Source organism: Fusarium keratoplasticum, chromosome 13 (assembly GCF_025433545.1).
Source record: "Fusarium keratoplasticum isolate Fu6.1 chromosome 13, whole genome shotgun sequence".
NCBI lineage: Eukaryota > Fungi > Ascomycota > Sordariomycetes > Hypocreales > Nectriaceae > Fusarium > Fusarium keratoplasticum.
This window is the reverse complement of record NC_070541.1, coordinates 391,144-405,679: the sequence shown is the minus strand read 5'-3', so window position 1 is coordinate 405,679 and position 14,536 is coordinate 391,144. Positions and strand designations below refer to the sequence as shown.

General features: G+C 53.2%; 7 protein-coding genes across 7 annotated transcripts; 3 read left to right on the top strand and 4 right to left on the bottom strand.

Annotated features, from left to right (window-relative positions):
• Positions 1 to 534: 534 nt before the first annotated feature.
• On the top strand, positions 535 to 1,795 carry NCS57_01449000 (uncharacterized protein; the record flags this gene model as incomplete). The annotated part of the gene is made up of 2 exons (XM_053064092.1): positions 535 to 909; positions 992 to 1,795. Exons 1-2 carry the CDS (start codon positions 778 to 780, stop codon positions 1,793 to 1,795), a joined length of 936 nt encoding a protein of 311 aa, XP_052906375.1. The 5' UTR covers positions 535 to 777.
• A 312-nt stretch (positions 1,796 to 2,107) lies between these two features.
• NCS57_01448900 (MFS domain-containing protein) lies at positions 2,108 to 3,788 on the bottom strand (the record flags this gene model as incomplete). Its single annotated transcript, XM_053064091.1, has 4 exons — positions 2,108 to 2,345; positions 2,405 to 2,485; positions 2,545 to 3,632; positions 3,684 to 3,788. 4 exons carry the CDS (start codon positions 3,786 to 3,788, stop codon positions 2,108 to 2,110), a joined length of 1,512 nt encoding a protein of 503 aa, XP_052906374.1.
• Positions 3,789 to 4,465: 677 nt separating this feature from the next.
• NCS57_01448800 (uncharacterized protein) lies at positions 4,466 to 5,843 on the top strand (the record flags this gene model as incomplete). Its single annotated transcript, XM_053064090.1, has 2 exons — positions 4,466 to 5,536; positions 5,598 to 5,843. The coding sequence occupies 2 exons, from the start codon at positions 4,466 to 4,468 to the stop codon at positions 5,841 to 5,843; spliced, it is 1,317 nt and encodes a 438-aa protein (XP_052906373.1).
• A 1,425-nt stretch (positions 5,844 to 7,268) lies between these two features.
• Positions 7,269 to 9,590, bottom strand: NCS57_01448700 (Zn(2)-C6 fungal-type domain-containing protein; the record flags this gene model as incomplete). Its single annotated transcript, XM_053064089.1, has 6 exons — positions 9,394 to 9,590; positions 8,430 to 9,336; positions 8,318 to 8,378; positions 8,132 to 8,270; positions 8,013 to 8,073; positions 7,269 to 7,943 (listed from the first exon to the last, which is right to left on the bottom strand). Exons 1-6 carry the CDS (start codon positions 9,558 to 9,560, stop codon positions 7,269 to 7,271), a joined length of 2,010 nt encoding a protein of 669 aa, XP_052906372.1. The 5' UTR covers positions 9,561 to 9,590.
• Positions 9,591 to 10,409: 819 nt separating this feature from the next.
• On the bottom strand, positions 10,410 to 10,865 carry NCS57_01448600 (uncharacterized protein; the record flags this gene model as incomplete). Its single annotated transcript, XM_053064088.1, has 1 exon — positions 10,410 to 10,865. The coding sequence occupies one exon, from the start codon at positions 10,863 to 10,865 to the stop codon at positions 10,410 to 10,412; it is 456 nt and encodes a 151-aa protein (XP_052906371.1).
• Positions 10,866 to 11,372: 507 nt separating this feature from the next.
• NCS57_01448500 (AB hydrolase-1 domain-containing protein) lies at positions 11,373 to 12,362 on the top strand (the record flags this gene model as incomplete). Its single annotated transcript, XM_053064087.1, has 1 exon — positions 11,373 to 12,362. The coding sequence occupies one exon, from the start codon at positions 11,373 to 11,375 to the stop codon at positions 12,360 to 12,362; it is 990 nt and encodes a 329-aa protein (XP_052906370.1).
• Positions 12,363 to 12,491: 129 nt separating this feature from the next.
• NCS57_01448400 (Amidase domain-containing protein) lies at positions 12,492 to 14,344 on the bottom strand (the record flags this gene model as incomplete). Its single annotated transcript, XM_053064086.1, has 2 exons — positions 12,492 to 14,169; positions 14,313 to 14,344. 2 exons carry the CDS (start codon positions 14,342 to 14,344, stop codon positions 12,492 to 12,494), a joined length of 1,710 nt encoding a protein of 569 aa, XP_052906369.1.
• Positions 14,345 to 14,536: the final 192 nt, after the last annotated feature.

Sequence of the window (14,536 nt, the reverse complement as noted above, 5' to 3'; positions counted from 1 at the left end):
AGGAGTTAACTTATCCGTAATAATACCCTTGTCGACCTTGTCGTAAAAGGCTGAATTGCAAGCCCTCTCTGTCTCAATTATCTGCAAGGTGAACTTCAAGCTGGACCTACCCTGTACCCTTATCGCGCACTGATGTAATCAGATGACGCCACAGCGCCACAGCAGTTGGCGGGGCGACAAATCACAACAATCATCACCCCGCTCCATCTCAGGTCACATTAACAAACGCTTCAAAAGGGACGACGCGACACAATCGGCAACTGCCAGTTTATGACGCGGCTTACCGGGTGTCAAGAACAGAATGTACGCGACTGAAGCCGCCGTTGCTAGCTGGCTTTCATCCATTACCAACTTGAAGGACAATCCCCTCCCTTTCCCTGCCGAATCCAGCTCAGTCAACGAGACCAAGCAAAGCCGACCGCGCAAGCGACGGAGGCTCAACACTAGCTCCCATAAGATTCCATCGCCGCCAGCCTCCGAGACGACGAGACTTGAATCAGCCATGGCCCCGACATCCCTCAGAAGCGACAGAGAGATCCCAACGACGACGGCACCGACTCAGCACAATCAGAGGAAGCAGGCGATGACAACACTCCACGCCCCAATCGATTCCAACAAAACCAGCCTCAGGAATGGGCTCATCATATCTCGACCGGCTCCGCACGCACCACCTCGTCGTTGGCGTCGAGTGTTTCCAGTCGCTCCGCACCCGCCCTGAAGAAGCCAAAATCAGTGTCTAGCCGCACATCGCCCTCGCGACAGATTCGCAATGCCCAAATGAACGACACCGGCTTCAACACTGGCAGTTTCATACTCGACACATACCCCGACTCTCTTGATAAGCTGCTCAATGAGCTTCGGGATATTGCTGAAGGACGGGGCATCCTGCCAGCTTCCCCCGAGAACAAGGTATGGATGCCTTGATGCTGCGCCTCTCCTCACCAAATCTGTTTGTCTACTCTGGCCTTCTCTAACCTCGATGACTATACAGTTGCCGCCCCGTTCCAGAATCTCGCCATCCGCCTTCGACCACGACGAAGCCGCACGATCCGAGACTGAGGACACAGCTAGCTTCTTACCACCGTTCGATTGGGTAAAAGGAATGATGAAGCGCGCTGAGGAGTGTAGAGTCAATCGAGAATGTGAGACGTCTTGGAATGGGGAAATTCATGCTCCGATCCTTCAAAGCGTCTTCCGGAAAAGCCAGTTCACGAGTGATGGGCCTGCCGACTTTCGATGGTCTCAGGCCGCGCAAATCATCACGGAATACAGACCCGAAGAAGCACCATCCAAGATGATTGACTTTTGCATCTTTTACCGGCCTGATAGAGGAAGCAATGTGGAACAGGCCATCAATGACTTGTGCAGAGTACGGCCCGCCCAGTCCATCAACCACACTGACCTGGGGGACCTCTGCACGCGCCCTATTGCCCTCTCAATTGAGACTAAGCGTCCCGGAGTGGAGGGTGATAATGCAGAACTGCAGATGGGCACATGGCACTCTGCCCAGTGGCGTAGCCTAAGGCAGAATCGTCGTGGACGCTTGAGGTCTATCGAGTTCCTCCCGGGCATCATCGTGCAGGGTCACAACTGGCAATTTGTGGCCAGCGTCGTGGATGGCAGTGGCAAGTCTTTGCTGATGACGGGAGAGCGTATTGGCGGGACTGACTCGCCAATGGGTAGTTACTCATTGCTGTTGGCGTTGCGGCGGTTGAGACGATGGATTATGGATGAGTACTGGCCTATGTTTCTTTCAGATGTGTTGGATATTTCTTCTCAAGATACCCCGGCCTGAGTTATAATGTTGATAAATATAGCTCCTCTTTAAACTATTGTGCAAGTTTCCTGCCCCGGGTAAAAGACGTGTTGAGAAGGCTCGCCGTCAACGTATCATTGCATGCATGATGAAGTAATCTCAGATGATCCAAGGTGCAGGAAGGGTCACAAGGCAGTAGTTGATATCCACAAGGCTAGCTAATCTACTGGAACATGTCGAGTCCGCAGGAGATATCTGGGGCGTTGAGCGAAAGGAGTCTGCTTGGCGCACAATGAGTAAACTCATGACCAGGGCTTGTTGCCGTCGCCATTGTCTCAGGCTTATCTGTTGTCAAGCCTGCGAGGGTTCGACAGAGTTCTTCACATCCTTCTTTGCATTGCTCTCCAACTCTGCCTCTGTAATAGGCTTCACTCCATAATAGACCTGCGTGATATCAACAAGCTGGTCACGGGGGACACCCTTGAAACGCTGGTCGATCTGTTCCAGTGTGAGACCACGTGTCTCCATGTAGGTGAAGAAGATGACGATGGCGACAAAAACATTCCAAACAGTACCGACGATGTAAAACCTGTATGTGGTTAGTCTTGCTGACTCGGCCTGTAGTATAGATTGTAGGACAATTCTCACCTCCATCCAATGCCACTCAGACCGATGGGGATCACGTATTGGTTGAAGAAGCCGGCTGACGAAGTAAACACGCTGTAGATACTATACATAGTCAAGCTCGTTAGTGACATGTCTAGTAGAGCAGGGAAGCAGAAACCCACCCCATGCCCTTGGCCCTGATGGTAAAGTTGAGGATCTCGGCGCAGTACGAGAACGACAAGGGCGTCCATGTAGACGAGTATCCAATCTGGAAGAGGTACACCATGGCAATGATGCCTTTACGGCCGACAGAATTGTCCGTCTCCCGCGCAGTCAGGCCAGCCATGGTGGCGAGAACGGCGGCACAGAAGGTAGTGCCGGCCACCAGCATGGGGACCCTGCCGACCCGGTCGATGAAGCAGATACCAACCAGGGCAGACAGGAAGGCGACGCAGTTTTGGCTGACGTTGATGGCGAACTGCTCTTTCTCCGATGTGATGCCCGCCAGGTCGAGGACGTTGCCCAGGTAAAAGGTGATGATACTCGAGCCGATGGTCTGCTCGAATACGCCCAGGGTCATGAGAATGAAGCCCCGGTAGAGGTTTTCCTTGGCCCCGACGAAAGCCTTCCACCAGGCCCTGTAAGACTCGAACCGGTTCTCCTGCTCAAACGTAATCGCCTCCTTGATCTCTCTGAACTGCGAAGTGACCAAGGGATGCGATTCGTCTCCCCTTCCGTGGAACCTGGCGAGAACGCCGAGGCCTTCTTGCTCCCGGCCGTGGGCGATCAGCCATCGAGGAGACTCTGGGATAAAGAAGAGGCAGATGATGCAGGACAGGGCAGGGCCGGCCATGCAGATGCAGATGAGACGCCACGACCAAGATCCCGCAATGCTGCGCGCTCCGTAGCCGACGGCGGAGGATATGATGGCACCGAGAAGCCAGCACGCCCAGTACAGGCCGGCAACGAAACCTCGACGCGTGGGTGGCGCCAGCTCGACTAGGTAGGTCGGTACGGACGCAATGTCCACTGACTTGGCGATACCCACGATGATGCGTCCGATAAAGAGCTGCGCCTTTGTGGTTGCCGTGGAATGCAAGACGCAGGACACGAGCACGAGGCAGGAGGATATGAGGATGCCCATCTTGCGGCCATACTTGTCTACCAGGGCACCGACGAAGAATCCGGTGACGATCGAGCCAAGGTTCTGAGCGGCGGTCAACAGACCCTTGAGGTTTGTGTCTATGTCAAATTGCGTCTGGAACTCGGACTGCAGACGACGAGTTAGCATTGGTGAAGGCACAGGGAAGGGAGTACAAACCAGGATGTTAAGGGAGGACATCATGCTTGCGTCGTAGCCGATTGTTGCACAGTTCAGCGCTGCGACGAGGCAGATGAGTGCCATCATCTTGCTGATGGCGAACATGGTGGCGGCGTTGGGAGGACGAGGATGCAAGTGACTGAGATGTTTCTCCACAAGTAGCCTACAGTCCCACGTTCTGTCTCTCAGTGGAGTTTTGATGTCTTGTCCGCCAATGGATCAGCCTTGGCTTCTTATAGTCCCGATCCCCGCGTTGCGAGGCTATAAGATGCGCTTCATGACCTCGCTAGCGAGCTAAGGGTCCTATCGGCTAAGATATCGGGGAAGATATCGATGGGGCCGATGGATTATCCTGGTGTATCGACTGTCCCCCAAGTTATCCGAAGAGAGATCGGCGAGTCCGCCTAGATCCCTCTCCCGCCTCTCCCACCGATCCGACTCTGAGAAAGCATAGAAAGGGATTGTAAGGGTTGTTCTGGGGATACTCGAGTTCGGATATCTATCCTATCAAACCGCAACCAGTATCCAACAAGGCGGGGGCGGTGAATCCGATGCGGTTTAGGCCACACCAATTGAATTGGGCTTATTCCATCGGCACCTCCGCCCCTTGCCGATTCTTTGTGAAGTAGGCTTGGCGTTGTCTCTTGGTATATTAACCTGATATAGACAAGATAATAGCGACGCCTCATCTACCACCCTATCTTCCCGTGGCTTGTCTAGTCCTATACCAGGTTAATCCTGCCCATCATCCGTTTGCAGCCCAACGTGACAATCCAGTATCAATGTCTGGAAAAGTTAGCAACTGGCCAGCCTGGAGCGAATTCCTGACACCTCCCCAAACCGTCTCTGAGGACACATTCGCATTATCTACCGCAGCCAAGGCCGAGGTGATTGCGCAGTATGGACAAGATGCGCTGAGACAGGGCTGGCTGAGGGTATGCAAGGATCTCGAGGCCGTCACCGAGAGGCTGGCAAGGCTTGGCAGTGATGCCATCCCTGTCCTGGAGCTGGCGGATATCTCCCGCGATGGCCTGTCGGATGAGCAGCGTTCCATCTTGAAATCTAGCGGCTGCTGCGTGATCCGGGGCGTTCTCGGCGAGGAGGAGGCAACTGACCAGTACCAGGACCTCAAGGCCTTTCTCACAGACAACGAGGGCGCCATCCCGGGCTGGCCGTCAGAGTCTCGTGTCATAATCAACGTCTACAACTCCCCAACCCAGGTGGCAATCCGCACCCATCCCAATCACATCCTGGTCCAGAGGGCCCTCAACTCTCTCTACCACGACAAGTCGGGCGAGACATCACCCGAGCCCCTGAGCTACACCGATGCAGCCCGTATCCGGCCTCCAGGGCAGAGCTTTCTTGGACTGGGACCGCACATCGACGCTGGCAGTCTATGCCGCTGGGCGGATCCGCAGTATCGCAAAGTCTATGGCGAAATCTTCTCGGGCCACCCGGAGCTGCATGATCCGTATGATCTCGACGTCCGAAAGAACGCTGACCAGTTCCTGTTCAAGGCCCAGGCGCACTCTGTCGTCTTCCGCTCGTTCCAAGGCTGGACGGCGTTGACGCAGACATCCGCAACAAAAGGCACCCTGCTGCTCTACCCAGAGGTCAAGGTAACTGTGGCCTATCTCATGCTGAGGCCTTTCTTCGCTCCCCCGCCCAACCAAGAGGACGTGATGGACGCCGAGAAATGGACCTTTGACCCGGATTCCAACTGGTTTCCAGGCACCATCAAGGAGCAAAGCCAGCGGTTAAGCCCAAGCTCACATCCCCACCTACGCTTGAGGGAATGTCTTTCGTACATCCCGGACATGAAGCCAGGTGACACTGTCTGGTGGCATACTGATGTAGGGAATTACCAGGCTGATCTGCGGCCCACTGTGGAATAGAGAAGCTAATACTGCCCAGATGTGCCATGCCGTGGATCCCGACCAACTGGGCTGTCAAGATGCCAGCGTGGTCTACATAGCCTCGTGCCCGACTACTCCGATTAACAAACGCTATATCAAAGAACAGCTCGAAGCTGCTCTCGCCGGCCGGTCGCCCCCAGACTGTACGGGTGTAGAGACGGACGAGTCCAAGCTCAAGGGATATACCGGTTTTTCCCAAGTGTCTGAAGAAGGGAAAGCTGTTCTGGGATTTGGGCTGATTTGAAGGATGGATAATCCGGTGCTTCCTTTTCCCAGAGACCAGCTTTATAATGTTACCATGTTGGCTAGAAGCAGTGGCAACGTATATCATTATCTTGCTGACGTTGACCTGTGGATTTCCACAAAGAAACTTTGCATTTGGGCTCCCATAACCGTATGTGCTCTCTATTTTCTCCATATCCAGCCATGCGCCTTTTACTTCTCAGCGAGAAAGATGGCACTCATCTGCCTTTGAGTTGGTGCCGGGCTAGCAGCTAATGATAATAGAGATGGCATAAGGCAAAGTAGAACTTAACGATGAGCCCTACGAAGTAGCCGGAGGTATGTAGCTCTTCAGGAGGGCGGCATGCTGCATGACATCTATATTGTATTTTGCCATTCGTATTACCTAACTAGAAGCTTCAAGATATACCCTATGTATTTAACGTGCAACCCGTCTCTTTCATAGTCGCCGTTGTTGAGATTACAAAACGCGGCAGAACGAACTCTTGTCTAACTGCGCCATGCACAAGACAACATCACGGCAAAGAAAGCGGTTATGAATCAAAGTCGGAAACAGTTGGTTGGCTATGGATATCCAGTGGTTCAAGGGGTTAACTATATTTGGAAACAGAAAGTATCCCATACTTGTCGAGGTAGGCCCTAGATATTCAACAGTATGTGCGCCTTTCATTACGAGGTGAAAGTGTTGTCCTAGGGATCTCCCCATAGTGCTGTTCTGAATCCTGGACATTACAGTCTCGCCAGTGCCAGACCGTATCATTCATTACTCGTCTAGAACCCTGAAGATGAGAGGCTTGGCTTGGACTTTACCCGCACAGTTGGAACCACCCAAGGTTCAACGCTTGTCAATTAGGTCTACTTTCGGGGCTGGATTTGGTGGTGCCGGGGAACATCTCAGCGGGCTAAGTTGATAACACAACGGGCAACACAACATGACAACCATCAATTGCAGCTCCGATTCGCCTTTGCGGAGAAGATGCGGTGACTACCCGATACCAGTGAGTGAACACCATGCCAGGGGTTCACGACACGGACCCACGCGATAAGGGTACGTCGGACGCTCCGACGATCTAGGGGCCTTTGGCTGGGGTCTCAGATAACAGCGTTGTCAGACTCCACCAGTGCGGGGTTTGAGCGACTCCAGCGAACATTCTCTTGAAGCGCCGCTGTTGAGAGAGTCTGGACACGATGATGTCATGATACTGTTATCAAAGACGGCTGACCTGGACGAGTTACAAGACACCCTCCAATCATGGATCCATCTGCTGGAAAGCCCCTTCACCCCCATCCCCCTTGCCCAAGTTCCCCGTGTAACTAGCTTGTTATCCCCGGGAGGGCAACATCTATCGCCTGGTCAAACGAGCTGAATTCTGACCAGGCCGATCCATATGGTGCAAAATTTAGCAAGAGTATATGCAATATATTACTATGTAGTCGGATAATCCTCGTATTTCTCTACGATCTTGCTGAAAATGGCCTTAATCTTCCTCGCCGTTACAAACTTCATCCCCAGAGTATCAAACAACTCGATCGAGAGGCGCAAGTCGTCGGTTGCCCTTGTCTCTTCCAGAACCTTGCAGAGGTCATCTGGCTGTGCAGTAACGGAGTAGACCAGCGATATCGTGGAAGTATACAAGGCGAGAAAGTTCAGCCAGTTGAATGCAAGTCTGCCTTGTTGGTGCATACTAGAGGCATGCCGGATCGACAAAGATGCTGCCTCTGCGAGTGTTTTAATCCGGGTCTGATCGAGAGTAGGGAACAGTGGTGTTGGCCGATAGAGCATGGCAAGGTGGGTATAGTAGTTGAAATCGTACCAGGTGCTCGTCAGATGTGGCACCTGGGCGTCGACCTTGGGCAGAGGGAACGGCATGTCTCGACGCCATTGGATCAGCTCCTTGTGGAGAGACCGGATGATCTCTTCTCGTTCAGCAAGTGTCAGCCGAGGCGTGTCCGGGTTGGAATAGACTCGTCTGTTGATCTTGCTGGAGATCCTCCGCAGGGCCAGGATATGAAGAGGAATGGCCATGATTGAAGGGTTGAGAGATGTCTGTGGCCGGATCCCATCGGGCTTTATATTTTCATCATCAACTGGCGCGAAAGGCTATTGTTTTCTCAGAGCAAGGTCACAAAAAAGTATACCAAGGAGATGCGTCTCTGATCTGTCACATACCAGTATATCAATATCGTCGTCGTGGACTGCAAACGGTCGACCGAGGGCGGTTGAAACCACGCTGTAGTGCCCTAGAGTTGAGAATCTTCTCACCTAAAAACTCACAATCTCAGACTCACCGATCCATCATATAGAGTGAGAAAAACACTCGCTTGCGCTTCTCAATCACGTCGAAAGGCAGTCCCTCGCAAGATGATGACGATTGGAGGCCCATGCCAAGAGCGATCCGGGCGGCCATTCCCACGAGAAACCAGGTATCTTTCTTGTCAGCCACTCGGATATGCTGTATAGGGGTACTAGCTTACTCGGCCCCAGCTGGTTGAAGAAAGAGTAGGACACCTGTAAGATAATGACCTCTAAAGCAGCCTAGACAAAGGGTGAGTCGGATGTGGACCTGGGAGGTGTAGTAGAACTTACCATATCCCCGAGTCCAAGAGCTGGCTCGAAATATGTAAGGGCTTTGTTGTAGTACAGCATCGACTCAGACTCATCAGCCAGAGATATAGAGCAGTATGCTGTCGACCCAATAGCTAGTACCATCCATATCCTGAACAAGCACAGCGGCGACTGGGCCCAAGACGATTGCGGCTCGTCACGGGCGCAGCGAAGAGTCGACAGGACTTCGGCACGATCAACAACAGGATAGAGAGTGTGTGAGTGAGAAAAGTAAAAGTCGACAAGGCTGTTGATGTGTGACTGGTCTGTTGGAATGCTCAGGTTGACCAGGTGATGATCTGGCTCTGTAATGTCGTTGAAGACAAAGTCGTTGACCCACGCTGGATCGCACGGCATGGACACTCTCAGATTGTCAAACATGGGCGAGTTCAAGAGATCCGACGGTGAGCCAATATTGAGGCGTGCCAGCATGTCTTGATCTCCATCGTTTCCAAAGACGAAGTCGGCTCTGTCCGGCGTCAGCCTCCGGAGCACTGTCTGAGTGAGCTTTGCGAAGGAGAGGCCAGAAGAAGAACCGAGATGTCGCTCGGCGGTGGCTTCTAGTGAAAGGTGCTTTAGTTCTCCGTCCAAAGTCTGTGGAGGACTGGGAAGGGCCGGGAGTATGGCGTCTTCCGATGGCATTGCCAGACCACTCCACTCCTCGTCTTGGGCCTGGAGAGGCAGATCCTGCCCGCCGTCCTGCCCAGGAGCAGCTGCAGCATCACTTCCGGTCGGGACTGCGCTTGGGGTCACTTGGACGGCTGTTGCTGCTTGTGTCACGGCATTGGCCGACGGGGTTTCACCTGGTCCCGTCTGAGGCGATGTGCGTCGAAGGTAGGAGAGCTTCTTCTCCAGGTCCTGGACTCGACTCTCAAGTTCGCGCACGTAGCTGCAGACATCCAGGGTTAGTCGGCACACCAGCATATGATTGCATGTTACTCCTTACGCTATAGGATACGAGGCAGTATTTCGATCGTCGTTCAAGAAGCTGCAGGCGATAAAGGCTCGCCGACAGTTCTCGCATTGTGGCAAGCCCCGATCGCACCTCTTCTTCCGCTTATGGCATCGAGAGCAAGAAGTTCTTGCCTGGCCCGTGGCGCTTTGCGGCGGCATCTTGCTGCGACGGCACCGTGGCAGGGGAGATGGGGTAGCCAGAAGAGGGGTTGTGGGAGTTCCAGGTGAGCGAGCCGGATAAAGACTGTAGATAGATGTTGGATGCCAGGGTCGAGGTAACCCTGATAACTTATCTGGGCGGTTTTTCTTTTCCCCCGCATTACCACCCCTTCCGGTTAAGCTCGGATCAAGTCCCAGATCTCGACATCTCGATATCAGCTCCTGTTGCTCAACCCTCACTGCCTAGATGTATTATTGTAACTAGATTACCCCATTCAAGCTTGGTCTGCTTGCTTCTTGTTTAGATCCGAAGCACCAAGGCCCCTCTAGGCTGCTTTTCCTACTCCGCACCCTCCCCTTGGGCAACTTTGGCTGGAATATCGACAGGGCTCTGCTCCGGTGGCAGAACTGGGGGTAATCTTGAGCTTACTGCGGAAAACCGTGTGGTGAATTGATGGCAACATATAGATAGGTACCTGGTTAGACAGTCACTCTTCGATTCGTCGTTTTGGTGAAGGGGTTCAAGGGCCTACTCCCCAGGCGAAGCGGTTTTAGGGGCACAGTGCTGCTAATAAACAGGGGCAGCTTCTGCCATGATTCAGGACTGGGCCGGAGATCAGAGATAGACAAATCAGACCTATCATATAGCAGCAGGCGGAAAAGATTGCTACTGTATACCCTAGCCCAAAGACTCCACTGATGGATGGTCGGCTTTTCCGCCCCGGAAGAAAGCGGACAAGGCAATATCACAAAGAACACGGGAAGCGTCAAGACTCTACTAAGCCATCGCCATCACTGTACTCGAGCAACGCCCAAACCCTCGCCTCGATTAAGTAGACCTTGGCTACTCTAAGCCTCAACTACAGCAACAGCTTTGACCTCCACAATCAGCCGCGCATCCGGCAACTCCTTCACCCCGATGGTCGCCCGGGCTGGTGCGCTGGCCCGAGAAGCAAACACCTTGTTCCATTCCTCATTCATACCTGCGTAGTGATTCCCCATGTCCAAGATATAGACCACAGCGTCAATGACATTGTGGATGCCCCCCTTGCCTTCTGTAGCTCCCTTGATGATGTCGTCGATGTTCTTGAGGACGGCAGCCGTCTGCTTGCGAATGTCTAGGGTGCGTGTTCCGTCGGCGTTCTCCGCCACTCCCTCCCAGGTACCATCCGGACGGCGGCATGCCATGCCAGAGATGTAAAGAGTCCGGTGGTTTGAGGCTGGTGCAATGCGTGCGTGGGGATATCGTGTAGGGCCCTCGGGGGTGTCTGGGTCGAGAAGAAATGCTTGTCCGTTTGGTGACATGTTGGGCTGAAGGAAATACAAGGTGCTCGTGGGGGCAGTAAGAAGTGCAGCTGGTGCTTGTATGGTGATTTGACTTCCTGAAAGATGGTGGTTAGAATTCGACTTGCTCTGACCTTTGAATGCAGTAATTATATCTAACCCAGGGCCCATTGCCTGCAACAAGCAGCAACCGAGGGTGTATCGGACTCTCCGACTCATTTACACAAGGCGCATGGTAAACTTGGATCGAACCGTTGCCGATCCCCCAAAAGGTGCTAGAGAGCTGCCAAGATGCATCACTTTCTAGCTGTTGCCACTTGAACTCTATACCACCTACTAAACTTCCATGCTATCGGTCGGAGCCTATTTAGGCCAATGTGGTCTTTTCGTGCCTTTCTTACAACTAAGCGGGAAATAGCCATGCATAAACCCCAATCCGGGATCGGATGTTCCGACAGAGATAAACCCCAGTGCAATAAATGGTGATGCAGGTCAAGTTATTCGAGGCCAGTAAAGTATCCAAACACCATGTCCGCCCAATCAGAGCCTCAGGTCAAACACTTTGAGATCAAAGACATTGTCTTTGAGGACGGGACTCAGCTGGCTTCAGCGCGGCTGGCCTACCTTGACCTGAATCCAGAGGCTCACAAAACGGCCCTAATCATCACTTGTTTTCGTGGACGGCTACAGTCAACACTCAACTTCTCCAACGGTGCCTTACAGAGCCATCGGATCATTGTCGTAGCCCTTTTTGGAAATGGAGAGTCGTCAAGCCCATCCAACACGGAGGGATTCCCAGGATCCGTCGACTATCGTGACTGCGTGCGCGCCCAGCGAGATTTGCTGCACCATCTCGGCATCCAGTCTCTTGATGTTGTATTAGGATTCTCCATGGGTGGGCAATGCACGTACTACTGGACCGTCATGCAGCCAGAGTTTGTTGCAAACGCCATAGTCATATGTTCTTCTGCGAGAACCAGCCGGCACAATTACCAGTTCTTGGAGGGTCCAAAAGCAGCTCTCGTGAACTCGCTTGACTATATGGATACGACGCGTTCACCAAGCTCGCCACCGCTTCGAGGACTTGGCGCTTTTGGAAAGGCCTACTCGGCCTGGCTGACGAGCGCCGAGTGGTTCGAGCAGGAGGAATACAAATCTCTGGGCTACGAGACACAGAAGGCGTGGGATTCGAGTATGGTTGTCACTAGCTACTATTCCTGGGGGCCTGATGACCTTCTCGCCCAGTTGGGCATGTGGCAGAGGGGCGATATTACGGTCCTGAGCGGCTCCAGTTCACTCCAAGCGACTCTAGCTCAGATCAAGGCACGTGTGCTGCTGATGCCTTGCCAAACGGACCAATATTTTCGTTGGGAGGCCAGTCAAAAAGAGTCGAGCTGGATCCAGGACGCGACACTGAACGTGATACCTTCAATCTGGGGGCATCTGGCGGGAATCGGAACCAACCCAGTTGACATGGAATGGATGGATAAGACGATAGATGATTTCTTGAAAGGCTGACTTATTATTGACCTTGAAAATAGACCTGGATGGGACTAAAACTGTCTTGATGACCAACCTAGTAGTCAGATCAATACCAGCTTCCGCCTCCTACCCATGCTGTGTAGAGTAGAAGAAACAACAAATAAATTACATCGACTTCAATTCACGGCCCCATTTAAACAATGCCGCTGCCTTAATCACCTGCTCATCATCCCAGCGTCGTCCAATGATTTGCATGCCGATGGGCAGGCGGGCCCCCGGCTGGTCTTGAGGGCTGGAAAACCCATAAGGTACGCTCAACGAGGGATGCCCTGTTACGTTGAACGGACACGTGTTGCTCGTCAAGCCGATGGCTATGGATAGCTTCTCCAGGATGTGTGATCCCTCTTCTCCACCCGTAGACAGGTCGGGATGGGGCATTGCGACACTTGATGCACACGGGGCTACTAGGACGTCGACATCTTCCAACACCCGATCGTAAGCTGCTCGAAGCTCAAAGACCTTTCGATGAGCCTTTGCCTCCAACCCTGGTTCAAGGTCAGTCTCTGCAAGTTGCCCGCTGAGGATAATGTTGACAACGGCTGGGTTGGATGAGGTCAGCAGCTGGTATGTATCCTGGGTAGGAGGCCATCTAGGCTTGATATGGGGCGGCAGGTGAGTGAGGTGGCCAGACGTCTTTCCCTTGCACATCCATTCAGACATGGATGGCCTTGTCGATGCTGTCCAGATCACAGGGCCATCAAGGTGCATGGGTACTGATACGTCCACGACAGTTGCACCCGCAGCTCGGAAGTAGAGACTGGCCGCTTCAAGGACTGTGTCGCGGACTGCGGGGGCGACACCAGGCATAAGAAAGGATTCGCTCAACAGACCGACTCGTAGCGGAGGAGAGTCTCTAGGGGCTGTACCCAGCGTCGCTCGGAAATCTGTCAAGATCTGAGAGTATCTCTTAACCTGATGGCGCAGAGGTGATTCAGGCGTCATCCGAGGATCCAAACCATCGTACCCGGCCATAACCTCGAGCAACGCGGCAATGTCATCGAGACTGGATGCGAGAGGTCCTATATGATCTATCATTGGCGACATGGACGCCGCGCCAGTGTATGGCACCAAGCCAAACGTAGGCTTCAGGCCGTAGATGCCGTTGAAGGAAGCAGGTATACGGACTGATCCAGCCTGGTCACTTCCTATGGCTATCCGTACCGTGCTGCCCCAACTTCCATCTCGGCCACGGGCCAAGGCGTGTGCAGCAACAAGAGCGCTGGACCCACTGCTGCTGCCACCAGCGGTATACCCATGGAGGAGGGGGTTGTGGATGGGGCCAGTTGCTGAGGTGAATGACAAGGGAGATGCACAGAAGCTCTCGCAAGTAGACGTCCCTTTGATTTCAGCGCCGGCCCTGAGGATTCTAGAGACCACTGTAGAATCTATTTCCGAGACGGGATGCGTCCCGTCATCAGAAAATAGGGAGGAAAAGGTCCCGAGCGTCGTTGCCAGCCCACCGACCGAAATGTTGTCCTTGACAGCAACAGTCAGGCCGCCAAGAAGTCGGTTATCTGGCTGTGCTGAGACGAGGTTGCATCGATGACTCCAAGCGTTAAAGGGGTTCTCCTCGGCCGTTGGTTTCCGGAATTGACGGCTCCCCAAGACGGGCTGAGACTGGAGAGCAGGGTGAGTGTAATCCGACATCTGGTCAACGTGCTTCATGACTTCTTCGAAGGACTGTAAAAGCAGCAAGTAATCTTTGGCATCTTGGCCATGGCCGAGTCGGATGCTAAGCCTACCGGCAAGCTCTTCTATCTTGTCTCGGGTGATATCCGAGTCACTGGCTTCAATCGTTAGCCTAGCTGCGTGAGAGAGAGGGTGAGGGACAAGGAATAGAGCCAAAGCTCAGTGTAAGGGCCGAGACATAAGGGATTGATAATGGTATTTAGCCAGTACTTGAAGCTGGGCTGGGGAACAACTCACAGGGATGTGTCTGCAAGTGAAACGATAGACATCTTGAACGGGTTGAAAGATAATGGCAAAGTAATGGTCCAACTATACTCTGGCTGTACTCTGTAGTCCTAATAGAATGTTGCTTTGAACTTAACAATAGCAATGGTCTCCCAATCATAGCCTGCAGGGGGCCATTGATAAGACTGGCAGGGCGTCGGAAGTGCCGATACGCCAGGCAAGGAGGGCCCGACCTG